This window comes from Engraulis encrasicolus, chromosome 3 (assembly GCF_034702125.1).
Source record: "Engraulis encrasicolus isolate BLACKSEA-1 chromosome 3, IST_EnEncr_1.0, whole genome shotgun sequence".
NCBI lineage: Eukaryota > Metazoa > Chordata > Actinopteri > Clupeiformes > Engraulidae > Engraulis > Engraulis encrasicolus.
Window position 1 is genome coordinate 50034173 of NC_085859.1, and position 27367 is coordinate 50061539.

The 27367-nt window shown below is 42.6% G+C and overlaps 1 protein-coding gene across 1 annotated transcript in view; it reads left to right on the top strand.

Moving 5' to 3' along the window:
- Nucleotides 1-23434, top strand: part of ckap2l (cytoskeleton associated protein 2-like) — a 45452-nt gene extending 22018 nt beyond the window's left edge. Inside the window, exons 6-10 of the mRNA XM_063195659.1 lie at nucleotides 2866-3061; nucleotides 8996-9151; nucleotides 9455-9527; nucleotides 21113-21278; nucleotides 21983-23434. Coding sequence (XP_063051729.1) covers nucleotides 2866-3061; nucleotides 8996-9151; nucleotides 9455-9527; nucleotides 21113-21278; nucleotides 21983-22475 — 1084 coding nt within the window. The 3' untranslated portion in view covers nucleotides 22476-23434. The remainder of the gene's footprint in view (nucleotides 1-2865; nucleotides 3062-8995; nucleotides 9152-9454; nucleotides 9528-21112; nucleotides 21279-21982) is intronic.
- Nucleotides 23435-27367: the final 3933 nt, after the last annotated feature.

Here is a 27367-nt window from a genome sequence, read left to right on the forward strand (position 1 = left end):
GGAGCACCGCCTTTAGGTATTGTCCCCTAATGGTGACAAATTTAAATCTCTACTATGTTCCAACAGTGTGGTTCCATCATAAGAGTAAACAGGTCACAAAATTGTTTTCTTGCAGTCAGGATATGCCCATATTAAGCATAACAAAAAGGTAAACAAGTTGAAGAACACACCTATCAGTTGAGCTGCTGAAATCATGTCTCGCACATCAAAATATCTAATTTTTGAATAAAAGTATGCCATCAGTCAAAGTATTTAACTGTTCAGTCTCATCCCTTGTGTTGTGTTTAGTCTTATCTAATATAAAATGCATTTTATTGGCCCTGTCCCAACTTTTTTGGGATTTGTTGCAAGGGTGAAATTTTAAATGATCACATAATTACCTCAAAACAATAATTCTGCTTCACTTTAACAACTGATTTGTTGTCTGTACATAATGTTCTACCTTGTTAACATATTATTTGTTTTGAAAATGCCAGCGTTTTGATTTTATTCACAAAATACAAAGTGTCCCAACTTTTTTGGATTCCGCTTTGTAGATGAACCCACCTAACATGGCCATAAGTATTTTTGAGTGGCGTGTTGGTCTTGCCCTGGTCCTTGAAAGACCGCCTCAACAGGCAGCGACCTGGGTCCACCAATCACAATGCAACAGTTTTTCTCCCTGTGATGGAGTGGCCATTACTAGGTTTGTGAGTGCGCTCTGACTGTCATGCCAACAAGCCTCGCTCTTTGGTGTAGCGGTCAGAGCCCCGATTTGGTACTACAGAAGATCCGGGTTTGAGTCCCGGCGGGGCAACTCTACTCCCCTTCGCTACAACTGGTGTCAGAAGTGGGATGACCAGCCGTGTGTTCATCGGAAGTGCACCCAGCTGTGTTAGCCATACGAGGGACTGCAGGATGCATAACCCTAGTGTGAGGGATCCCAGCATTGATTGTGGGGCATCCTGTAATGGGAGAAGTATGGTTGGTGGTACATGAGGGACACCAAGAGTGTGTAAAGTGTACGGGTCCGCTTCCCGAAGGTGAAGGCAGTGTGATGGAGTAGCCAGGGCTTTTTCTGAACAGGGTTCAGGGGCGCTCCACCCTCATACCTCCGCGGGTGCGCCCTCATACTTCCTTTTTTATATATATATATAAATTACTTTTTTGAGCGCCCCTAGTAAATTTCTCAGTCACGGGGGCCAAAACCTGCCATGATGCTCCCTCATGCCAAAAAATCCTAGAAAAAGCCCTGAGTAGCCATCAGTAGGGTTGTGGATGCGTTCTCTGACTGTCTGCCTGGCTCTTCTTTGGTGTAGCGGTCAGAGCCCCAATTTGGTAGCCCAGAAGGCCGAGGTTCGAGTCCTGGCAACTCTTCTGCCCTTTGCTACAGTCAGCCTTTGGCAGGATGGTGGAGAACGACTGTAGCTAACAAAAAACAGCTTTCAGCTATCTGAACTGAGCAAGTTCAGAAAAAATAGTTTCTTGATGGTCTGGCCCACCAGATTCATCCTTTACTGTGTGAGAGAGAGCTTTATATTGGTTTTATATTATATTAGTTTTATATTCGCTTTATATTAGCTATATATGGAAAGTGGTTGGCAGTGTGTGTGTGTGTCTCTGTGTGTGTGTGTCTGTGTGTGTGTGTGTGTGTGTGTGTGTGTGTGTGTGTGTGTGTGTGTGTGTGTGTGTGTGTGTGGTGTTTGGACTGGAGTGTGGTGGTGTGACCTGATCTCTCCTATGCTTTTCCTGAGTTTCACTCTCTGTCCTTCTGTGGATTCTCATTCTGTTGCCATGAGTCAGCGTATTGCTTGAACTCCTTTTGAATACTGCCAGAGGCATACGCTGGACGATAAGGATGAATTGTAAAGGTGTGTGTGTGTGTGTGTGTGTGTGTGTGTGTGTGTGTGTGTGTGTGTGTGTGTGTGTGTGTGTGTGTGTGTGTGATATTTGAGAAGAGCGATAAGAGAACAGTACAATTTAAGATAACAAGATAACAACATTGTTGCTGGAGACAAATTAACTAGATTTGAAATGCACAGGAACCTGTGCAGAGAGAGCACCTTTGCATGGCTAGAACAACTCCGCAGCCATCCGACCGACATTCCTTTTGTTTGAATTCTTTTGTTTGAAATCGCGTGTGTCTTATCACGCAACTTAAGCTAGATTTATGCTTCGTACGCATAGCCTCTGCGTCCGTCCGTCTTCTGTCTGTGAGAGTCCACGCCCCCCTCGCAGAGGCTCTGCGCCCGTCCTCAAGCACCTCGTAAAAATTCGAACTATTCGTCGGACGGACGCGGAGGACGCAGACAAAAAGGCGCTATGATTGGTTGTCTCGCAACTTCCTTGCTCTGTTCTTGTGGCAGCGCAATGCCAGTAGTTTGCGAGAGCAGAGCTGTATTCTGTTAAAAACTATATTAATGCCTTGTGTGTAAATGTGTGTAAATACACGAAGCTACAAGCTAAGTAACAAACAATGCATCAGTTGAACAATCGTGGCACAATGCCTGCGGTTTTACTACCGTAGCTTCCTCCACCGAATGTAAACACACATCGGCAGAATCAACTGTCTTTACATGCTTGCATTTTCTGCTCGTGAAAACAGACTGCAATGTCAAATAATGATACCAGTGCATTGCCTTTGCAATTTGTGTGAAAATACCTAGCTAACAGGGTTAGAAAGCAACATTGCTAATAAAGACCGCAGTGCTTAGTTACAATGTAGTGAAAGTAATCGCGCAATTTCAAATGTGGGTTGCGACGAGACCTCGGACCTCGCAGAACTTGCAGATGCATGAATGCAATGTTGGTTCGTGGCCACTCCCATGCGACTTTTGACGAGTGCAGTTGCAGAAGTCTAATCTGACCTCTCCTCCCTCCCTGCAGACGTAAGCTGCAGGAGTGGCGCGAGGCCAAGGGCATCACGTACAAGAGGCCCCCCATGACCATCAAGAAGTCGGCAAGGAAGTCCATCGTGGTGCCGGAGCACTACTGGGCGTCCATGGAAGAGGAGGACGAGAACCAGAGGCTGGCGTACGCTGTGGACCGTGCCCTCAACGACTGCCTGGACCTGCTGCACATGGTGAGTTGACATAGGCCCCGGCCAGATGACACCGAGTTGCAACCATACAGCATGTTTCAGTGAAAAGATCAGGTCCGGATGACAACGACAGGAGTGCTGAAAACGATGACGAACACATTCAGAATACACATTTCTTAATGTGAAGTTGTTGAGAATAAAGTATTCGGTAATGGCCGTGATTGTCCATACTTTTATAATGCAAATGACCTGTCACGAAGTTTAGCCTACACTTCAGTGGATGCAGCAAGCTTGCTACATGAGATTCAGAACTAGGTTATTTGTAGACCTATCAAATTAAATTTGATGAATGTCGAGGTTACCCCTTCTGACATTTGTTTTATGCGCAACAGGTCGGTGTCTTACATTGAATACAGCCAGCAGGTTTTCTATGGGACGTTACACCAGTCTCACACAGTGCCAGCAAGTTTCGATTTTTTTGAACAGACACAGCATATTTTGTTTTAGATCTACAGACACATGACTTTTTATTGCTAAAAACGGTACATTTCTTGTCTCTCCCATTCCGAAGTTCAGTCCATTTTAAGCAACGGATAGTTTAACCAAAAAATAGCGTCATTCCCCCCCTTTCTAAAAAGCGGAAGACGGTTTTGTTATGCGCTTTACTCTCCGCAAGCGCATAAATATAGCAGGTTCAGAATATCAGAATGTGCAAGCTGCATAATTGAACATTACGAGATGCCACAGAGACAAGTTAGATAAAACAACAGCCTTTGTTGATGTTGAATCATGCTGCTTAGCACCATGCTTCGTGACAAAGTTGCCCTTACAAGAATATAGCATGCATGCTGCAGCCTCTGGAATATTTTGGAAGACATTAGAACAATCACCAAGGAGTTTACAGTCTACATGTAACTGATTGGCCCTCAGGAAGTTTATGTAAGTCTGATATCTTTACTCCTTTCATTAGTTAAGTATGATGTTTTGGATGCAGGAGGAGCATGTCAAGTTACTAAAGGAATTTCTTCTCCCAACATGTGCACTAGCATTTGCTGCTAGCCGAATTATTTTCAAAACCAGCATCGCATAGTTGTTATTTTTCATTATGCTGAAGTGAGTGCTACGTGGAAAAATAGGCTATCAGCTTTGTGCATGTGGTACCTTGTGTAGCTTGTGGAGTGACTAGAGTAGCGAATCATTGCTATTTAGGCATCTGTTGATTGTGTCTACACTGAGAAGTTCAAACTAAGGCGTGAAGACCAATATCAGGGCAGGTGTTTCTCCCTCCTCTGTGGAGGCTGCTGCGCGCTCACGCACACCGCTTCTGTCTCCTCTTTTTGCCCATTAAGCTCCCTGTTTCAACTAGTCTCTAAAGACATATGCATTGCTGATAACTGTTTGGGTGCGCTGTTAAAAGATAATATGAAGCTTTGCTTCGTGTTTGTCAGGTTTTTTTTATTTATCAGATAACCTACACGGCCCCATTATGGACTGGGGATTTTGAACACGAGTGACCCAAACAGGGCAGTTTGAATCGTAAAATATTGACCGTGGTAGAAATGAACGAGAGCCTCCACAGTCCACACAAACAGTTATCTGATGATGCCATTGTCCATGGAATGAATGTTGTGCAGAGCTAGTGGTCACTGTGAGGATACCTCACTGTTTTTGACCATGTGGCTGTGACGCAGATGTAAACAAATCCGTTTCGGCTGGAGCAATGGCAACGCAAATGACTGCGTTATTCGATTTTCGCACTCTGGAACCCATTATCCAAAAAACTTGTTTTGGGATACCGTTCTGGGTGCTTTCATATGGCTAGGCCAGGGGAATGTTGTCACTGGCATAGAAAAACATTCCCGTGTGGCTAGCACCATAGTCTAACAAAGACGCTTTTGCACACCTCCATAGTTGGGCAGGTTCGTAGGATATTATGCCAGTGGGGTTGTCATTCAAGTGTAAAGAAATCCTGCACACTGTCCATTCCACCAACAAACTTTTAATACAACGTTTCGGTCATCCGACCTTCTTCAGGTAAAGTTCAGGTAAACAACTTTACCTGAAAAAGGTCGGATGACCGAAACGTTGTATTAAAGTTTGTTGGTGGAATGAACAGTGTGCAGGATTTCTTTACACTTGAGTTGACATAGTCTGACATAGCCTTGCCTTCTTTGCTGTAAGCTCCAGTCACAGTCTGCACCTCTACTGCAGATGATGAGTTGACATAGCCTGACATGACCATAACCTCGCCATCGAAACTGTAAGCTCCAGTGAGAGGCTGGCCTATGCTGTGGACCGCGCCCTCTGCCACTGCCTGAACATGCCATAGTGAGCATGACCTAGCCTTGCCATGCGTAAGCTCCAGTCAGAGACTTCCTGGTACCTCCTACACATGATAAGTTGACATAGGCTGACATAGTCTTACCACCCTTGAGGTCCAGTCATAATAAGCTGGCCTATGTTTTGGGCGGCGACCTCTCAGATTGTCTGGACCTGCTCCACATGGTGAGTTAACAGTCTTGCCATCCGTAAGCTCCAATCACTGATACTGGACCACGCCCTCTCCCACTGCCCGGAGTTGACATAGCTGTGCCATAGCCTTGTCATTGCCATAGCCTTGCCATCTTGCCATCTGACGCTGGCCTACGCTGGGGACCGCACCCGGTTTCTCTCTTTGAAATTGCACTAACCTTGTTCCCCAGTTCTTCAAATAAAGTCATATTTGAAGAGTAGACTTTTTGGGAAAATTCAGACCCCCATAAATCTGTGACGAGCCAAAAGCAGATGTGTACAAGTCCATGTTCTTCAAAGTAGTTTTACCAGATTTTAACCCCTGAAAATGTGAGGGCCCTACCTTAAATATTTCTGTGATACTGCCATCAGAGCGTGGCTCCCTTGAAAACTCAGTGAGATCAGTAACAAAATATTTTTTATGAAAAATAAAAAATGCCATGACCTATATGCTTCACATCCCTATGGAATTCCTTCTAAGCAATGGAAGGAATTCGAAGGAATTGTATCAAAGTCGGAGAAGCTGATTAAATCTAAATTGTCTTTCTACAGTGCTCATTTACATTGTCCGTGGCTCTTTGTTGTAGGAAGAGTATTTCCAGAAGCTGCTGTTTGCAGAAGCTGAACACTGTAGCTTCTTTTTACTAACTTTAACTTAGCAACTTAATTAGTAACTTTTTGATTTTATTGGACCGTTTGATATTTAATTTTTATTTTTTCAATGTATCATAATTCATATTCTGAAGGTTGTTTTATTCCATGCTGTTTGAATGCTTTGTAGAGCCAGAAAAGAGCTTTCAAACAACACAGTCACTTTTTGTGACTTACACTGACTGATATGATCAAGGCTGAATGTATAGTGTCCTACCCTCATATGTAAACCTTTGCTGGTCTGTTTCTCCCTTAATATTGATGTCAGATTCACACGAATGCAGTTCTGGGGTGCTACCTTCCTACTAAACAGGCACAGCAAGTATGATTGAAATCTGTGTCGGTCGGGTCCCAAAGTGTCTGATTTCACGTGAAATGACCCATGTGCGTTTGCGTTTACATGTGGATTGTGGAGAAGTGTCATGCAAGACAAATTTCTGTGCAAACAGGCAATAAAGTATATATTATCTTATCTTACATTCCTCTGGCTTTGGGAAATACTTCAAAAAACAGTAGGCTAATAGGCCATGTCCGAGAACGCCCACTTCTTTGCCTCTATTCTTTAGAATTCCTGTCAAACTCTTGTGCCAGCTCTGGCAGCCACTTCCCTTGATTGTTGTCTTTATGAGGTTTCTGCCTAGACCAGTGATTCTCAAACTAAGGGCCGCGGCCTTCTGGTGGGCCGCGGCGGTATAGCAGGTGGGCTGCCAGAGGACGGTCCTATAAAGAATATCCTCAAATTCACTCACATGTTGGTTAGATAATCACATGTTGTTTAGTGGTCTTATGTCTTTTGTGCGTCCGTGTGTGAAACGTGTGTGTGTGTGTCTGTGTCTGTGTGTCTGTGTGTGTCTGTGTGTGTGTGTCTGTGTGTGTGTGTCTGTGTGTGTGTGTCTGTGTGTGTGTGTGTACTGAGATAAGGGGGCAAGCTGCTTGACCCGACCTAAAGGCAAGGCAAGGCAATTTATTTCTTTAGTTGCTGGAATTACAGGGGGTGTGCAATGAAACGGAAACACATGCCATTTTAGTTTGGGAAGTTTCATGGATCTTGAAATTGGACCACCCTGGTGGTCATGGAAATTGGACCACCCTGGTGGCCAGTCTTCCTTAATTGCACATTGCACCAGTGTAGCACAGAGTGTGAAGTTTCAATTAACAGGGTAAGAACACAGTTTTGCTCAAAATATTGCAATGCACACATGATGGGTGACATATCAGAGTTCAGGAGAAATTCTTGGTGGGTGACCGAAACGGCAGGTCTTTGTGATCTATTGAACGCGGACACCTTTACAGCAAACCCCACCTTCACTAGGTCCCCTGAACATATAACTTAATTGCATTGCAAATGTAATTTCTAAGATTTATTTACAAAAAATGTCATATTTCATGTGAAACTGCATGACATTAAAATTATATCGAGGACCGAATAAGACAGCCTCATGGGCTGTAAATGGTCCTCGAGATCTGAAAATACCGTAGTTTTGGATAAACATGTCTTCTAATTGCCAACCGACCATAACGTTTATTATGCCCACCCCAGAGAGGAAACGCACAAGCAGCTTTGCTCAGCCAGCCCTAAAGTAAATTATGAAAACACCAAAACATTGGCTGTGCATTCCAGAGTGATGTTCTATAAAAGCTCCCACACACTAACCATTTCGCCGTTTTCTTGGCCAAAAAAGATGAAAAACCCAATGATGGTCGCACATGATCATCAGTGCCAAATCCCACTCCACTCAAGGCTCCTTCACTTGCCATGAATATGTAGGGATCATAACACATAATCCTATAAAGAAATCAGAAATCGTCTTGTTCACAACCTTTTGGTCTTAGACCTTGGTCCGGTAGAAACTGACATGATAAAGGTCTAAGACCAAAACGTTGTGCATAAAAGAAAACCGTGAAATGGTCAGTGTGTTGGAGCTTTTACAGTTTTTATGATTGGTGTCACACGGGTCATCTCCAAAGCACCTGCCAGCTGAGGTGAGCGGGGGGGTGGGGGGTGGGGGGACAGATTTAAAGGTGCACTGTGTAGGTTGATGGCCTGAGTAGATATTGCAACTCTGCTGCTCATTGAAACTGTGCTGTCTACTGCCAAATTTGATCTTTTCATAAATATTTACAAAATAATACATTGATATTTGCTTGTATGAAGTACAGAAAGTTTCGCCAGAGTGTTTTTCTTGAAATTCAAAATGGCAGACATGGAGAAGATCCCCCTCTCCTTGTATAAAAAAAGTCCAATTTGATGGTGGTGGTGGTGGTAAGTATTCATGAAAAAAGCAACATTTGTGAATCGGCATCATGAATTTCGGAAATAAACTACTACAAAATATTACACAGTGCTCCTTCAAAGGTCGCAAACTGTCTGTTCCGCTCCACTCCCTTTCGCCTCCATATGCATCTACCTATCTATCACCTCTGAGATGCTATCCGCCCACCCACCCTGCTCCCCACAACCGATCACCCTAACACTCACTACCTTTACTAAGATTTTTCCTGCAGGAAAAGCTATAAGCATGGAGGGCCTTAGGCTTGTGACGTTTTGTAAAATGACTTAGAGAGGAGTTTCTAGATTCTGCAATGTGCAAAGTGTTTTATGTTGCGGTTTAGAATGGGACCACAACAAAGTTGTTGACTTTGATCTCTTTCTTACTTTGCTGTGGTTATTATTGTCTGCTGTGAACTGTGACGGATTATGCGTTGTACGTACTGGTGTGTCTTAAGTGTCACTGCTCTTCTAATTGATGTCACTTTCTTACTAGTGTGTGTTGTATTCATGCTGTCCATTTGCTCTTTGCCGTTGGTTTTCAGGGCTGCTCCACAGAGCAGGTGCTGGGGGTGCTCTCTCGTATCCCCATGGCCCACAAGTTCTGCAAGTACTGGATGTGCCGCGCACGGCTGATGGAGAGGGAGGGCAACCTGGAGGTCTTGCCCATGTTCGAAGAGGCAGTACGGGTGGTACGAGAGGTGAGACATTTGTTGGCTTGCTTTCTTGTATTCAGAATAATGCCGTAATAATGTTAATTATTATGATGAATTCATATATAATAATAAAAGTTGTAACAATTTTGAAAATGATTGCCTCATGATGTTCATGCAGTCCTTCATTCATACACTCATGTGGTCCAGACTGGCAGAGCAGCTCATCTACTGTGTGTGTGTGTGTGTGTGTGTGTGTGTGTGTGTGTGTGTGTGTGTGTGTGTGTGTGTGTGTGTGTGTGTGTGTGTGTGTGTGTGTGTGTGTGTGTGTGTGTGTGTTTGCTTACACAGCCAATAAATGATCTGCGGGCCGTAATATTTGAGATTCTGAAGAAAAAGGATGCTCAGACAAATTCGGCAAACGGTATGTATATACAACATGTGGATCATGAGTGCGCTGGATGGCTCTGTAAAAATGATGTAATATCATCATCATCATCATCAACTTTATTCCGGGTCCAATTGGATAATTATTAGGCAACTTTGTTTACCTTGGGGGAATTGGCCCACATAATGGATCTAACAAACTCTAAATTGTCTACAAGCAATTGTAAAGTCTTCCGGAGGGATGTGGCTGTCACGGAAATTACCAAGATATTGGTCCCATGATCATAGAATAGGGATGCAAATTAACGATTAATTCATTCATCGTTCGTTGATTGCCTTATCGGTCGACTTAAGATTAATTAATAAGCAGCGTTTTCCCCCCAGAAATCACAATGTTTCTCAAAAGAAAACTACTAAATCTTAAAATTACAATTAAAAAGTGAGATAAAATGCTAGATTGAAATGAATTCTATTTAAATTCTTTAATCCAAAGGTGATTTAAATATTCCCACTTTTCACACCCCTCTTCACACATACTCTTCACATGCCCATTTCACCTGGGTCTCTTGTCAATTGAATTGGCGATTAATGTTTTTTAATCGATTAACGCATTCATCGATTAAAGTCAATTGCATCCCTATCACAGAACTATCAAATGCACCATTACAAAGCCATTAGCAAGATCTATGTCTACAAAGTATCTGCCAAAGACGGGCTGAAACCAGAAAGCCCATCATCAAGAAACTGAGTCAAGAAATCTCTGAAGACAAATTTCTCAATGGTTTTATAAACTTGTGAAGGTGACTGTTATTGGACCAGGAAGATGAGTCCATGGCTGGATTGACAATGTGTAAAGAGTTCCAATCACATGGCAACAACGTTCTGCAAAAAGATCATTTCCCTCTACCACTCCTTGGGCAGTAGGTTTGCTACATGTGTTTTGGCCCATTTTCAACATGAAGTGGTGCAGCTAGCCCATCCTTAATAATACCTCACCAGTATCCACATTATTGGCGTCTCAGTGAAACTCTGCATCCATTACGAATGCAGACATGAGCTCATCCACCCTGTCTATCAAGAGTCACTTTCACCTGTTCATAATACCTTTGACTGAGTCTTCACTGAATTTTCTTGTTAGTTGTCTGGTGTCAGAGACCTTGGCCATGTCCTGAATACATTGTTCTTCTGGACACTCGATGTAGCTTTTAGATCTGGAATATGACAGCACTGTGTGATAGTAATGTTCTGATAGTTTCACCTTTAAATATTCAAAATCTTTGGCAGTTGCTTTTCTTGTGATCCTGATGGTTTTGTAACAGTGTGTTGGATACTTCTGTGATACTGTAACAGGACAGACATCTTTGCAACTTCAAGACCCTCTGGAAGCCTTCAAAATTATTATGGACTTTTCAGAGTTTGTTACATCTATTCTGTGGCCCATTCTCTCAGAGGTAAACAAAGTTGCCTAATAATTATGCACACCTGATATAGGGTGTTGGGCTCCTTCAATTACACCCTCTCTTATACAAATGTGCATGGCCTGGAATGCTTAAATACAATAGAATTTCATGTTTATGCAGGTTGGTGTTGGAAAATGTGCATAAAATGGATGATCAAAAAACTAGTTTGCCTAAGAATTCTGCACACTGTGTAATACATTTAAAATAGCACAGTACATGGACAAACAGACACACTTATAAAGGACACTAAAGCTCACTGCCAGTATTTCCACATCAATAATAATAATAATAATAATTGTATTTGTATAGCACTGTATTATACAAGGGATGCAACTGAAAGTGCGTAACAAATGAGAAAAAAAGAACATAATTGTTAGAGGTGGATTTAAAAGGAGAGGAAGAGAGTAGAGGCAGAGATAGCAGGAAGGCAGAGGAAGAAGAGATAGAAAGATCGTAGAGTCATAGGGTCAACGTAGGTTAGGACCAGGATTCTTAGATGCGTAAGGTCCATAGTGGCTGGGTCTAGCATAAGTCATAGATAGTCACACAGAGATTGGGCGCTCAGATGCGGCCCCTGGTGGCATCAGGGGTGAGGAAAAACTCCTTTTCGCTTGAATCATAGTTTGTAGGGGGGAAAAAGCTCATGAGGTCTGAGGAAAAAAAAAAAACCTATAGCCAGGAAGAAACCTCAGGCAGAGACCAGCGGCCACCTAGGGAAGCCCCCTGCCAGGTCTGGTTGTGAGCAGTAAGGACGCTGCGGCAGCTGGGACACTGTGACGCCTTGGCAGCTAGGAGTTGGCAAGGATGAAAAGGTGGGTCCTCAGCTGCTTTTTGAAGGAGTTGATGGAGCTGGCTGATCGGATCTCGATGGGGAGGGCGTTCCATCTCTTGGGCGCATAGCAAACGAACGCGGCGTCGCCAATCTTCTTTTGCGGGAGGGGGGGGTCCTTAGCAGCTTGGTATCAGTGGACCTGAGAGCTCGAGCAGGGGCATAAAAAGAGAGCATGTCAGATATAACTAGGGGCAAGTCCATTTAATGCTTTAAATACTGTCAGCAGAATCTTAAAGTCGATTCTGTATGAGACAGGTAACCAGTGCAGGTCTGCCAAGACAGGAGTGATGTGCTCTCTCATTCTGGTTCTTGTTAGGATTCTTGCCGCAGAATTTTGAATGAGTTGCAATTTGTCTATTAACTTTTTTGGCAGACCAGAGAAGAGAGCATTACAGTAGTCTAGCCTACTGGTGACAAAGGCATGAATACGTTTTTCAGCGTCTTGTCGGGGGGCCAAGCCGCGCACTTTGTTGACATTTCTAAGATGGAAAAAAGCAGATTTTGTTATCTTGTTGATGTGAGACTCAAAGCTCAAATCCGAGTCTATGACCACACCTAGGCTAGTAACCTTATCTTTAATGTGCATGCTTAGGTCACCTAGGCTTGAGTGGAGTTTTGCACGTTTTTCCTTAGGCCCAATGAGCAACACTTCAGTTTTATCCTCATTTAATTTTAGGAAGTTACTGTTCTTCCAATCTGTGATGGCAGACATGCATTTAGTCAAGGCATCAATGACTGGTGTCACACTGCACTACGAACAGGATATGACAGCAGCTAAATAATGTGATTACATGAATGTACAATTACATGAATCATCCAATTTGAATGTCACCCCCAGACCATAAAACAATTAACTTACACTGCTCCACCTGGGAAGAATGCGCAACCCATCATGATATGCAACTTGAAGTTTCTGTAGACTACCCTTTTCATACTTTGCCCATAAGGGGGCACTATACAAAGAGGTGCAAGATGAGGTGCAAAATAGGCTAATTTTGACACTATTAGTGCACCAGTACTAATTACTTTGTTACTTACAGTACAGGTAAAGCTTGCCCGGCAGATAAAAATGACATCCTTATCACCACCGTGTATATAATTTTTTCGTTATTCTTAGAAGTCTTCTAAGCATTACCCTTTTTGGCGTTTCCGCCCTTCTAGGGTCTTCTCACATCATACCCTGGAATGTGTAATGTAATCAATGTTCTGCCATGTTGTTAGTAATTTGCCAAAGGCCCAGCCAGTGTCGCATGGCTTAATAGTATTGTGCCAAGAGCCTGGCCAGTGTTGTATGCGTCATCGCCCCATGTACCGTTGCCTTTACTCAGTAGCGATGTTGATTTCATCAAACTGAAATCTGAATTCTCTCTCTCTTCACTCTAACTCATCCAATTATCGAGAAATAGGTCAGACAGATCCTCAGGGATAAAATCGTAAATGCCTCATTTCCTGTGGTTCCTTTCCTTTCCTTGCTATTTGAATAAATATTTGGATATGGTTCTGTATACCATCTGTTTTATACACCATCCCCATTTGAAATGAAACAAATAAGATGTACAATAATCGCAGACTTTCACCTGTCCTTTAATATGAGGGTATTTACATCCAAATCGGGTGAATTGTGTAGAAATTACAATAGTTTCTACACATGCTTCACAATTTTTAAGGGACCAAAAGTAAATGGACAGATTAACATTTATACGTCAAACTTTCACTTTTTAATCTTTGGTTGCAAGTTCTCTCTAGTCAATTAAAGCCTGAAATATCTAATGCATAGACACCATTAGACGCTGAGATGTATCCCTGGTGATGCTTTGCTGGGCCCTCTACTGCAACAGTTCCCAGTTCCTACTGATTATTTGGGGATTTTCCCTTCCGGTTTGCCTCCAGCAATGAAATGTTTGTTCAACCGTATTTAGGTGAGGTGATTGACTTGGCCACTTCATAGCATTCCACTTAATCACATGAAACTTTGGGTCATTGTCTATCTGCACTGTGAGGTGTTAAAGCATTTTGTTTGAATATGACCTGATAAAATTGCAGAATTCATCCTTTCGGCTTTTGTCAGTTTGTCAGTACAGTGGTCATTATCAATAAATACAAGGGAACCAATTGTATTGACAGATACATAAGCCCACACCATGACGCCTTTATCACAGCTCCTTTGCCTCTCTTTACTCTTTTCTTCCCATGACTCTTGTGCAAGCTGATTGGGGGGCTGATTTATAGTCAGTGATTTATAGTGAGTGATTTCAACATGTCATCATGCATTGCGTATGGTGGTGTGCCTTCAATTTAGCTGGAAAGGCGAAATACCCCCTAGAACAGAGCAAGCAAGAACAACAACATGACATTGTTTGACAATGATTAGTCTGGTGGAGCAAAACAAGCAGCAAAAAGCAATGACAGGAAAACAGATTCGGTAGTTTAAATAAAGCGCGCCAAATTAGAGCCCTGCACTCCCGCGGGAGTCCCGCGGGACTCGCGGGACCCAAAGCAAAGCAGTGCGGCGCGGGAGAAATATTGAAAGCTCATTGCGGGTGCGGGCGGGAGGGAGAGCTCACAGTGCGGGTGCGGTGATAAGCGGTAGTCCCGCGAACTAAAAACGTGTTTTAAAATGTAAAATAAAGTCATAAATTCAGGGATTAAAGTTTTCCGTCGCTACGACGGAATTCCGTCAACTGGATTTTCGTTTGGACGGATTTCCGTCCGTATAATTTATGTCAATTAATTTACAATTTTTACTTTCCAACTGAACTCAAATCGAGAGCACTCCTGGTCATGAGAAGGGGACGAGAGGTGTGTTTGGTGTACGGATTTAGTTATACACTCCACCATTGGCGGTGTGATACAACATTCACTCATCAGTAGCCTAGTTTTGGGTCATCCCTGTTCTTCCGTGTTCCAAAAAAAAGCAGTTCTACACGAGCGGTCAACAATTCTGTGGCAGCGCAGCGCGAGAGATTAAAAAATAAATAGCCAAAATTGTTGCTGATGGCAGAAAAGAAAATAATTGTAATACAATGTATAAAGTGCAGTGACGTTTCCATATCATTGCACCTGCCGTGGCAGATATTTAGAAAAAAAATGAATAGTTTACTTCGACTGCGTATGATGTCCTTTTCATGAAGGGTTTGAAGTGACTCTTACTAGCATTATTCATTGCCCCAATGGGACGACTATGGCAGCTAACTAGGATAGCCTACCATGCGTTTCATCCTCAAAGTTTAGCGCGTTTGACTGGCTGCGTAGAGCTAGTTGTCTTTTTGACAACGGATAATTCACAGTCTCATCTGTACTCATAGCAGATTAACTTTGTTGTTGCCGATATATATTCAAGAAATAAGTTAAAAATGGGTTGCATTTGGGTCACGGATAGGCTATCCCTGGCAGAGCCAATATTTTATGCCACGTCTTGTTCTGGGAAGCAGTGTTCTGATGGGTGGACTCATGGTCGATAAATGCCGTTTCGACGTTTTCACTTTCAAGGCTTGTTACTGTGTGACGCTATTTCTGCTAACTGGAATAGTGTGCAGCAGCAACAGTTGTGTGTGCGCTTGTTTTTGAGTGGCTCAACGTCTGTGCCCATCTTCTCGGACTATGCGTTTCGTTTGAGTTCAGTTAGCCTATTTGCGCACTGCGCACTCAGGACTGATGGGTGGGTGATTTGCCTTGATTCGAGTGGAAAGCTGCGCGACAAGCTTGGGAAAGTGTGTTACTTTTGTAAACGATAGGCGTATGTCTGTGACTGTCGTGTCTGCTGCGTCTTGTCAGCTTGTAGAACACGTTCGCATAGGAAGAATCGGGGATGTTTTTTTAAATCAATGGTAAGCGTGTGCTTGGCACCGCACATCGAGAAGCAAGAAAGTAGCCAGTAGCCAGTAGTTTTCAAAACGGTAGAACACAGAGGTAGACATACCGCACCCTGTTTGTAAACGTCAACAAGTTATTTGTAACAGGATGAATACTGAAAAAGGCCGAAGGGTGAAAAACATACAAATAATTAAAGCTAGTTTTCTCCCTCTGATTGCTATGATCAGGGCTTTTTAAATGTCAGAAATACAACTGCAAGCAATGCGCACCAGTGCTTTCACCAGAACAGTGTTTGCCCATTCTAATGTGAAAGACAAAATATAGCCTACTACTACAACAAAAAAAACCCATAATGGGATCACTCACTGTATCAACACATTGCAATTCCAAGTCAATAATTCTGTGAGATCAGCTACCATTTTGAAGCAGCATTCATTGTGAATCCATTCTGCATGATGTTGTGAACAATTCATAAACAATGGGTAGAAATAAGAGGAAATAACCAAAACATGCCCCAAATTTCAGTTCAATCTTTGCAGTCTGATATAGTATCCATTATCCCTCCATTCTCGGCCAGTTCTAGTCAATCTGGTGAGCGGCCTAGGCCTGCCCGCCCTCTTTCCTTTTTTTTGTATTTAGAAATTGGCATCTGTAAACATAGCATTGTAGGCCTACATCTGATTGAGCACATCTGATCTAGTACCTACAGGTACACTCATACTGAGTCTATATAGGCCTACTGAGTGTATAATGAATATTCATTGTTCATGTGAAGTGTAAAGATTTATGTTGGTTGAAGTTCTGATTTTGTGGCACTTTTTGGTATTACTGGCGCCCTCAAGGCATAGGCCTATTCTGCTCTAGGCGACTGCCCCGTCTGCCTATGCCGCTGGCTCTGGCACCATTCCTTGCATGTATGTTTCGTCATGAGGGCAGAGCCTGGCTACATTGGTTTTCGTAGGGTTACGGAGTGATACTCGATCGGGTGCCTAACCGGTAAAAAAGTTCAGTCAGATTACTTTTTTTTGCTTTAATCCCTGCATAAATTATCAGACTATGTCTATCATTTATATCATAATGTGCTGGATATTGTGTTTGGTAGCCTTTCTATTAATAAAAACATTTTGGAATATATTTGCGGATGTGTAATCTCGCATATCCGATTCTGTTCTGCTCTTCCGTGTTCTGGCTCTTCCGCTCTGCTCTCCGATCATGGCAGAAGAGCAGAGCTCCTCTAGTGAAACAACACATAATGCTTCAGAAGTAAGTGCTGGTCTAAAGAGAGGAACATTCACAGTGAAAAAATCAAAAGTTTCGAAATCAGATATTTGGAAGTCATTTTCACTCGTGTATGACGCAGAAGGAAATCAGCTGCCCGTTGCCTGTTGTGACAAGTGCCAAAAGGTTCTCACATACAGCGGGCACAAATCAGGTACATCGGGCCTGAATCGTCATGTCTGTACTGTTTTAAAAGGACAACAATTGTTGGAATTCAGAGGGAACAAAGCAAAAGTGTCAGAGGCTTTGAAGGAAAAGACGGTGGAGAAATGCGTTGATTTCGTTGCCGCGGACCTCCGTCCATATGACAGCATCGCTGGTCGTGGACTAGTTCAGTTAGCGCAACACTTAGTTGACACAGCAGCCAGCATAGGCAAATTTGACATGCGAGACATACAGTTAGGGCCAGAAATATTTGGACAGCAACACAATTATCATCCTTTTCCACCCTATACCCCACCACAATGGATTTGAAATAAAACAAACAAGCTGTGCATTAACTGTAGACTCTCAGCGTTAATGTGAGGGTGTTAAAATCCATATCGCATAAACAGGAATGAAATAGCAACGCTTTTTGTGTGTGTTGCCCACTTTTCAAGGGATCAAAAGTAATTGGACAGTAGGCTTCTCAGTAGGGATGCACGATGTATCGGCCAGATGTATCGGTATCGGCCGATATTCAACACATCGGACATCGGTCTGATGGGTAAAACTGGCCCGATGTTAATGCCGATGTTTTTTTATATATGTTACGGTTCTAAAAGAATGGACTTGACGATGACTTTCACTGTTTGTCTTCTATTTTGTCTCTATTTTTTATCTAATTATCACAGGGAGTTAAAAAGTGTTTTTGGAAATAAGACGACATTCAAAAATTCTGTTTGTTTGCATCATTGTCATCTCTTTTTTTAAAAAAAGAAAGAAAAACATCGGTATCGGTTAATATCGGTCATCGGCCAAAACCGCAATATCATAATCGGATATCGGTATCGGCCGAAATTTTTGACATCGTGCATCCCTACTTCTCAGCTATTTTCCAGTCAGATGTGTGTTATTCCCATACTACACCATCACCAAGATGTCAATACAAGGTCTTAGGGTTCATTTGAAGTGTTCCATTTGCATTTCCATATATTTTTGCGGAAAATCCATGAGATCCAAAGTCCATCTGTCACCATCAGTGATGCAAGCCATCATAAGGTGGAAAAAATCAAAACAAACCCATTTGAGAGATGGGGAAACATTGAATATGATTAATTAAAGAGTTCAGAATGTTGGAAAAAAGAAATACCAGAGCAACACCAAATTACCTGGCAGACATGGAAGACAACTGCTGTGGATGACAGACAATATTCTGTATCTGGTGAACAAAAACCCATCTCCCAACAGTTGGCCAGATGTAGAACAGTGTCCAGGTGAACGGTGGAGACATGTCCAAGGCAACAATCAAGAAAAAGATCAAGAACATTGAGGAACACTTCACCATAGGAAATACAGAGGGTTCACTAAAAGATGTAAATTATTGATTGCATCAGAAATAGCAATACCAGATTTGGCTTTGCCAAACAACGTCTTAAAAAGACTGTATAGGTCTTGAGCTACATCCTATGGACAGAGGAGACAAAAATCATCTTGTACAAGGGTAATGGGAAGAAATGAGTATAGAGAAGGGAAGGAACTGCTCATGATTCAAAGCATACCACCCAATCAGTGAATCATGGTGGTGGTAGTGTCATGTTGTGGGCATGTATATCTGTCAATACGATTATCCCCTTGTATTTATTGATGATGAGGACTACCGACAAAAGCCACAGGATGAATTCTGAAGTTTTTCAGGCTATATTATCACGTCATATTAAACCTAATGCTTCTGGAGTCATTGGACAATGCTTCACAGTGCAGATGGACAATGACCCAAAGCTTCATCTGAAAGCCACTAGCCATTTCTACCCCAGAAAAGTGGAATATTATTCAATGGCCCAGTCAATCACCTCACCTGAGTACGGTTGAGCAAGCATTTCACTTGCTGGAGGCAAAACTGAGGGGAAAATACCCTAAGAATAAGCAGGAACTGAAGACTGTTGCAATAGAGAGCTCGCATAGCATCACCAGGGATAAACCCCAGTGTCTATTTATGTCTATGTCTAATTACAGGCTGTAACTGACTGGAAAGTATTTGCAACCAAATAATTAAAAATTGAACGTTGGATGTATAAATACTAGACTGTCCAATTACTTTTGGTCCCTTAAAAATGGGGTGGCACTGATAGAAAATGTCATAATTACTTCACAGTTCACTCGATTTGGACGCAAACACCCCTATATTAAAGCTGAAAGTCTGCTGTTAATGTTCATCTCGTTTGTTTCATTTCAAATCCATTGGGATGGTGTACAGCACCAAAAACATGAAAATTGTGCAGATGTCCAAATATTTATGGCCCTAACTGTATTGCCCCATCCTACCACTGTGTCACGCCATGTTAAAGAAAGGGCACTCAAATTTAGGAGAGCTGTCGTAGATGACATAAAAGAGACCATTGGGAAATACGGGTGTGCTGTTACAACTGATGTTTGGACTGAAACATAGGCTATAGAAAAACATCTTTCCTCTCGGCCACTTTGCATTACATCAATTCAGACTACAAACTACAGTCCAGGGTGTTATTTTCTGCTCCGTTTGATGTGGGAACCTCCAAGACGGGAGAAAATATCCGTTCTCTTTTATTCCTGAATTTAAGAGCCTTCGGAATCGACGGCACAGTCTTGGGGAAAAAGATTGTGTTCGTGACAGACAGAGGTGCGAATATGGTGGCCTCCTTACGAGGATTCAAAAGGCTAAACTCGCCAGAAATAAAACCCCATTCATTTTCAATGGGGTTTAATTTCTGGTGATATAGAATTAAACTGGTGAGTTAACACCAAAACGTGGCATGGAAATCTACAGGGTATATTGAAGAGTGAAGTGTGGGGCACCAGGTCAACAAACAAGAACAGCTGACAGCAAAGCATTAAGGATATCTGGGCTTCCATAACTCCCATGCACTGTTTTTGCCATTGACTTCAATGTTAAACGCATCATGGCCATTATGAAGACAGAGAATGTCCTAACCAAATATTGACCATTGCATGTTATGTAGAAAGTACCAAATTTCAACTGATTTAATGTGACCCGAATTTTGATGAAGAAAAATTTGATTTTATAACAATATTCTAATAATGCGAATTCCCTAATTCATGGGTTTTTTGAGCTGGAAGGCCAACATATATAAAAAGAAAAAAACTAATGATTGGAATAGTTAAAAAACTGGGCCATGAATCTGCAATCCATGGCAGTTTAACATAATTGATGGAATTAGGGAAATAAATCAACTTTTTCATGCTATTCTAATAAAAAGGCCTGGAGCTGTATTACAGGTGCGGGCGGGAGCGGGACTGAAAATCATAATGCTTTGCGGGAGCGGGACTGAACACTGCGGGGGCGGGACTGGAAAATCTGTCCGCGCAGGCCTCTACGCCAAATGTCAGCATCCAATTGCGAGCTGCAGCTGATTAACCAAAGCGCAGCTGATTAGTGGAGAGTTGCATGGGTTGGGTCGGCGTCAGCCAGTAGCCAAAAGGGCGCATTGACTACGTGGTCTGCCAGAACTAACGCAGGTTGCTTGATTTTTCATACATGAAAAGGGGGATCTTCTACATGGTCCGCCATTTTGCATTTCTGGAAATAGCCATTTTAGCTGCAAAAATGACTGTACTTGGGCCAAATTAGAAAATATTGATTTAATACTTAGTAAGCTCTCATGAAAAGATCAAATTTGGCAATAGGCAACCCAGTTTCAATGAACAGCATAGTTGCAGTACATTTTTTGACCATTTCTTGCACAGTGTACCTTTAACATTTTCAGATCAACAAACATTCATTATGATTGGGAAAATTGCACTTTGCATGCATGAAAAGGGGGATCTTCTCCATTGTTCGCCATTTGGAATTTCCAGGTTACATTTTGAACTGCAAAACTCACTGTACTTTGGTCATACTAATAAATATGAATTCATTATTTAGTAAATATTCATGAAAGGATCAAGTTTGGTAGTAGGCAGCACAGGTTCAATGAGCAGTTGCAATACCTACTCTGGCCACCATCCTACACAGTACACCTTTAAAATCAGCTGATGTTATCAATTCATTACCTGTGGCCAGTTGCCTATATTTATCTGTGTCCTGTTCTGGCCTGTCCATAGATGAGGAGGTGGCAGTGGAGGAGGCTGCGGGGGACAACACAGAAGTCACTGAGGAAGAGGGGACAGGGGACGCACCACCAGCCACTCCCAAGAATGTCAACGTCCTGATCCGCGCGGCAAAAGGAGGCTCGTCCGTCGTCAAATACAAAATCACCGCCACTCCAAAGTAGGTCACTTTCCAGATTCAAGATTTTTATTTGTCTTCTGGTGACTGATCATGAATGAATAATGGTAAGAAATGGAAAAATAAAAAGACGGCCCAGGAATTTAAAAAGCAGATGGTTTCAAGGAAGAAACTCTTTCATAGTCTTTCTTTCCTAAACTGGATTGCACATAGACGTTTTAACAGATGGAAGGCTTTGGAGCATATTGGGTCATTTCACATGAAATCAGACAGGCTTTGGAGCTTGACCGACACAGATTTTAATAAATAAAAACTTGGTGTTCTGTAGCAGAATTGCCAGATGGTGTTTCAGGACAACTATTGTAACTCATCAAAGAGTTATTGTTGTGAAATGATTGAACATACTGGATGTGTTTTGAGTCAACATGCACTGCAGTAGGCTTTATGTGCTACAGAAAAGGAAAGAAACATTTTGTATGTTGTTTTTAAATGCAAAGAAATGTGTAAATATATATATCAGAGCATCATTTAACTGGTGTGACCTGAACTTTCCCTTACCTTTTCTGCTGTTTCACTTTCTGTCCTTCTGTGGATTCTCATTCTGCTGTCATGAGAATCATGAATCAGCCATGAGTATTGCAAACACTTTCTGAATACCACCAGAGGCATATGATTGATTCAATTGTGAATTAATGTGTGTGTGTCTGTGTCTGTGTGTGTGTGTCTGTCTGTCTGTCTGTCTTAAGTGGGCGTGGCAGCCAACACAGGGAGCCGCTGCGCTACAACGGTCAGGAGCTTCGCTTCTTCACACCAGTGCGCCGCTCAGTGCGCATCGAGAACTCGGCGCCACGATACCCCTCGGCACTGCGGGAGCGCGACCCCTGCGTAGCCTCCGCCCATGAGCTGCCCCCCGCACACGCAGACACTGGCTCCTCCCCCATATATGTCTATATGGAGAATGAGGCCCTCAAGGACCAGGTGCAGGTGCAACTCTTTCAGGAGGAGGAGGAGGAGGAGAAGAAGGAGACAGGAGGCCTTGAGGAGAAGGAGACCCTCAAAGACCAGGAGGAGGAAGAGGGGACTGGAGGCCTTGAGGAGAAGGAGGCCCTCAAAGACCAGGAGGAGGAAGAGGAGGAGGAGATGCATGAGACAGGAGGCCTGGAGGAGAAGGAGACCTTCAAAGACCTGGTTCAGGTGCGGCTCTTCCAGGAGGACGACGAGGAGACTCGGGAGGGATAGAGGAGGCCCAGGAGACTGCAGAGACGGAGAAGACACAGGCTGAATCTCAAATGGTGCACTCGTGCACTTCAGTGTTCATGTTTCAGTGCGTATGGCGTATTAGTTACGCACTGAAAGATAGTGCCCGAAGTGCACACCATTGAGCTTCGCTGACGCCCTACCCCCTTGGAGGAAACCATAAACATTCCCTGCTGTCTACCTAGCCAGAGTGATTTTTCCCCATTCAACATCCCGATTGCAAATGAATTGTGCTTTTGGAAGATAAAACTTCTATCGTTGATGATGTACTGCATCGCATCATAAGGCCAAGGAAAAGGAAAGGATGTGAGGCAATAGATGGAGTTGGACACGTAGTAAGGGGCAGTGCAGTAGTGACTCCACTGCCTGAATTTGCTCCGAACCTGTATAGATCCCAAGTCATGTATCTCTATGGTACCCAAAATCGAAAAATAAACCAATGGGAGCCAAGGGAGACAGAGGGGTACAGCTAGTCTTAAGTACTCCTGCCAGTGCCACTGAAAATAAGGGCAATGTTGTGTGAATATTGTAACCTGAAATATGTTTGATGAAATGGCCTGTTGTGAAGTAATTCAGTAATTCTTTCTATATCGTCTGTGTGTTTAAATGTCTTTTTCACAAGTATTTTTTTCGTTTTGTTGTAAAATAAATTATTATTTTTTTCTCAAAATTGGACTAAATTCCTTTCAAACATTTCAAAGCATTGCACTGGCTTTTACAGTGGCTTCGGTCCTCTGTGGAATATAGTATGACTCAGAGTGGTGTACTTGCTGTTCTGCACAGGCATGTCTCTACCGTGAGAACTTCTAGTGAAAAACAAAATGGGATGAATAATGTCTGGAATTCTGAAAAGCAGAAGTACATTCTGATGCAATTGACCCATATACAAAGAAATTCCCTACTCCACTCACAAAGAAATGCACCACTCCACTCCTCCTCCTTAACCCCACCACACATTTTACTCACATTTCAACTCTGTTGCAATTTCAGTTTTAAGTTAAAATGAGTTTATTTTTTGCATTGCCCTCTGAAATAAACTCATACAGCAAATAATCAATTTGATGTTGGGGAAAGAAATTGTGGAATAAATGTATAGAGACATGACATTCTTTAGCAGATGCTTTACTTTGATCCAAGGTTACATGCAAAATAGACCAAAACATACCCTAAGCTTTTGACTAGCCAAAGTAGCCAGCTGTGGTTAGACACCCATGTTCTCCCTGGGCAAGATGCTGTCCGGTCTCCCCTGCCACCACCCCCCCCAATCAGGCCCACGAGCCCCATGCATGCAGAAGTAGAGCATAGCTCCTGACGAACCATACAATGCTGGATGGCATGCACATATCCCACCTGTCCGGCAACAAGAGCCAAGTGCGTGCTGAACTGTGCTCTCATTTAATCAGTCATCTATTATAATATACATATAGTCCAACGGATGATTCAATCGTGCGCTTTTGAGTAAAAGCATAAAAATCGGTACACATATACTTCTTCATACGCTGATTGATATTGATATTAGCATTGCAGGCGTCGGAAAAAAATATCGTTTTCAAGATGGCTGCCAAATCAAATATGTCCAACCCATATTAATGAAACCATCATGCACTGCGTCGTATAACTTCAGCCTGAAATTTGGTAAATATATACTCGATGATGTACCTTTTAATATTAGAAATGGAAATGTTGGCCCTGCTGTGGCCAACCTGTAGGGCACTCGCCTGCCATGCGGCTGACCCGGGTTCGTTTGCCAGGTCCTTTGCAGACCCCTCCCCATCTCTCTCCCAATTCGCTTCCTGTCCACCTCTCACACTGTTCTGTCAAAATAAAGTAGAAAAAGCCCCTAAAAATCTTTTAAAAAAAACAAAGAAATGGAAATGTTGCGTAAAACCGAAATCCAAATTTTCAAAATGGCTGCCAAATCCAAAATGGCCAACCCATATTGGCTGAATCTCAAATGGTGCACTTGTGCACTTTAGTGTTCATGTTTCAGTGCGTATGCCGTATTAGTTACGCACTGAACCATAGTGCCTGAAGTGCACAAGTGCGCCATTTGAGATCCAGCCTTAGACTTCTGGGCACTTTGAACCTGCTGTGGCCTAACGCGGTAGGGCACTATGTTACCACGCCGGCGACATTTTTGATGTATTTATATTATCAAAAAAGAAAAATCAAGATGGCCCCAGATCAAATATGGCCAACCCATAGATGTATAAATGGCCATAAAATATTTTATTTATTTCAGTATAAATTTTGCTGTACTTGTTGTAGAAACATATAATTGCATTTATGAGTACTCTTTGAGTCAATTTTAGCCACATGTTCTAAATGTCTGAATTTTGAATTTGAGCCATTCATCACTGAAATAAATGGTGTGCACAGCCAACACTCAAGTACTGTAGGTAACAACACAAATTCTTGTCTCCCCTAAACATGGGGGTAAAATCAAACCTTGTCAACTTAACCTTGCATATGATGCATAGTTTACATTGTACTACACATACGGCAATGGGGGTATATCATATGCCAAATCTTGCACATGGCCTAACTTATCTTGGTCTTGACCTATCTTACTCTGCTATTTAAATTCATAGGAGCTCCAAATTCAAATTAAAACCCATACTGTGCTTTATTAGTATGACTTTTTCGATATAGCGTTGGAAAAGCATACAAATAACAAAACAAACGTGTGAATGTATTTACCTTAACCAATCAGTAACGGACTACGTGGGTGAGTTCTGCGTCACCACTCTCAACTGTTTGCTGATTGGCTAAACACTGAGAGAACCAAGCCGGAGGCTTTTGACAGACGATGTGCGGAGCCAAAACCTTTGGCTGGAGTACATAGGATGGCATCGCCAGGCAATAATTTACATACCCTGAGTTGACTTTGTGATGGGCATCATGTACCAACTGTGCCATTCACCATTTGTTCAAAGTGTATCGTATGTAATTCTTTTAAGCATTATTGGTAGCCTGATTGATGTTGGCCATAGGATATACCATGGCCTGGGAAATCCCATGCTGCTTGGCACAACCATTCTGATCTGAAAGACATTATGGATTCCATCCCTCAGTGAGGATGTCAGATCGTTTGCTCCAATCAGAGATCGGGAAAGGGTGAAAAGTTGATGACTGTAGTTTGTTTGACTAGATACATAGGCGTATGACAATGGCATATTCTTTAAGCCCTATAAACAGCCGTGGCCAATCTTAAACCACACCTTTCCTATGAGAAATTGCATAGGTTATCTCACTTGTTATCAACTGGTGTTAACCAGGCATATACCACCATACAACTTGCATGGAATAGACAGGATTGCAGTTTGTTTGAAAACCTTGTACAGCTAGAAGTAGTAATCAACTATTGGTTTCTTGTTTGAAGTAAGCAATCATAACCATGTCCATGAATTGACAAATCAATTGAACTTTCCCTCTATACTAGCAATATTGCAATGTTGACCCTTTTGAATTTGTCGTCATGAGAGGCATATTTAGCACAAGGCACAATACTTGCACGTGCACCACCATTAGATAAGATTAGATAAGATTGTTCTTTTTGGGTCACAGGGTCTAAGGGTTTGCCGGACATCCTGCAAATAAAGAATTCAAGCCATAATACACAGTGAAGACAGTCAGGCATGATGGTGCAAGCATCATAATATGTGGATGTTTTCGCACTACGGTGTTGGTCCAAATTTCTACATGCCGATCATGGATCAGTTTGAGTATATCCAACCGTATCTCGGCCATTTCGTGAAGTTTTCACGAAAACAATGGAGAAATCAACTGTAAGCCTCATGGTGCCTTCACATTATCGCTCGTTTTTCGTGATTGGGCAACGCTTCCGCTGCCCATTCATTTGAATTGCCCGACTGCTGTACCGACTCGTGGTTGATTTGAGCCTCGTGGTTGATTTACGACATGCATGCGTTTGCATTTGAAAACTACACTGACAACGTCATTGACCCAAACTAGACATTTGAGCCTCGTGGTTGATTTACGATATTGAGCCTCGTGGTTGATTTACGACATGCATGCGTTTGCATTTGAAAACTACACTGACATCGTCATTGACACAAACTAGACAGTTGGTTGTGTTTCCGATATCTGCCGTTGGTTGTGTTTCCGATATCTGTGGCCACCATGTTAGTCCTCGCACAGCAAATTGACTGTATTGCTGAAGCAAGTCTGTTCGCTAAATGCATTTACAAGAGGGCTCTCACCACCTTGCAACCAAAGAAAGTGTCTTTCTGCACAGTCTGTATTTTGAGCTCGTACATCCCGGCACGATGCATGTAATAACCATTGCTGTTCTTGGTCTTTGATTTGGCTTGCTAACAGATACCTTCTTGCACAGCACTGAAGTTTCCTCACGTTGCCTGTGTTGATGATGGAAGGGGAAGGGGGCGGGGAATAGTCAGAAGTGAAGGTATCAATGCGCTGTCGAAGTGCGCGAAGGTGTTACTACGCCTGTCTTTATAGTTCACACTTTCCACAGCATAGAAAAAGCCACTTGCGTAGCCGTACTTTGTTTCATGTCACTGGTCATATACACCTATGTAAACAGGAGAAACATGGAAGACAGTCAATTTGCTGTGCAAGGACTAAAATGGCGGCCGCAGATATCGGAACAACACAACCAACTGTCTCTAGTTTGTGTCAATGACGTTGTCAGTGTAGTTTTCAAATGCAAACGCATGCATGTCCTAAATCAACCACGAGGCACAATATCGTAAATCAACCACGAGGCTCAAATCGTAAATCGACCATGAGTCGGTAGGCAGCAGTCGGGCAATTCAAATTAATAGGCAGCGGAAGCGTTGCCCAACCACGAAAAACGAGCAATAACGTGAAGGCACCACGAGGCTTACAGT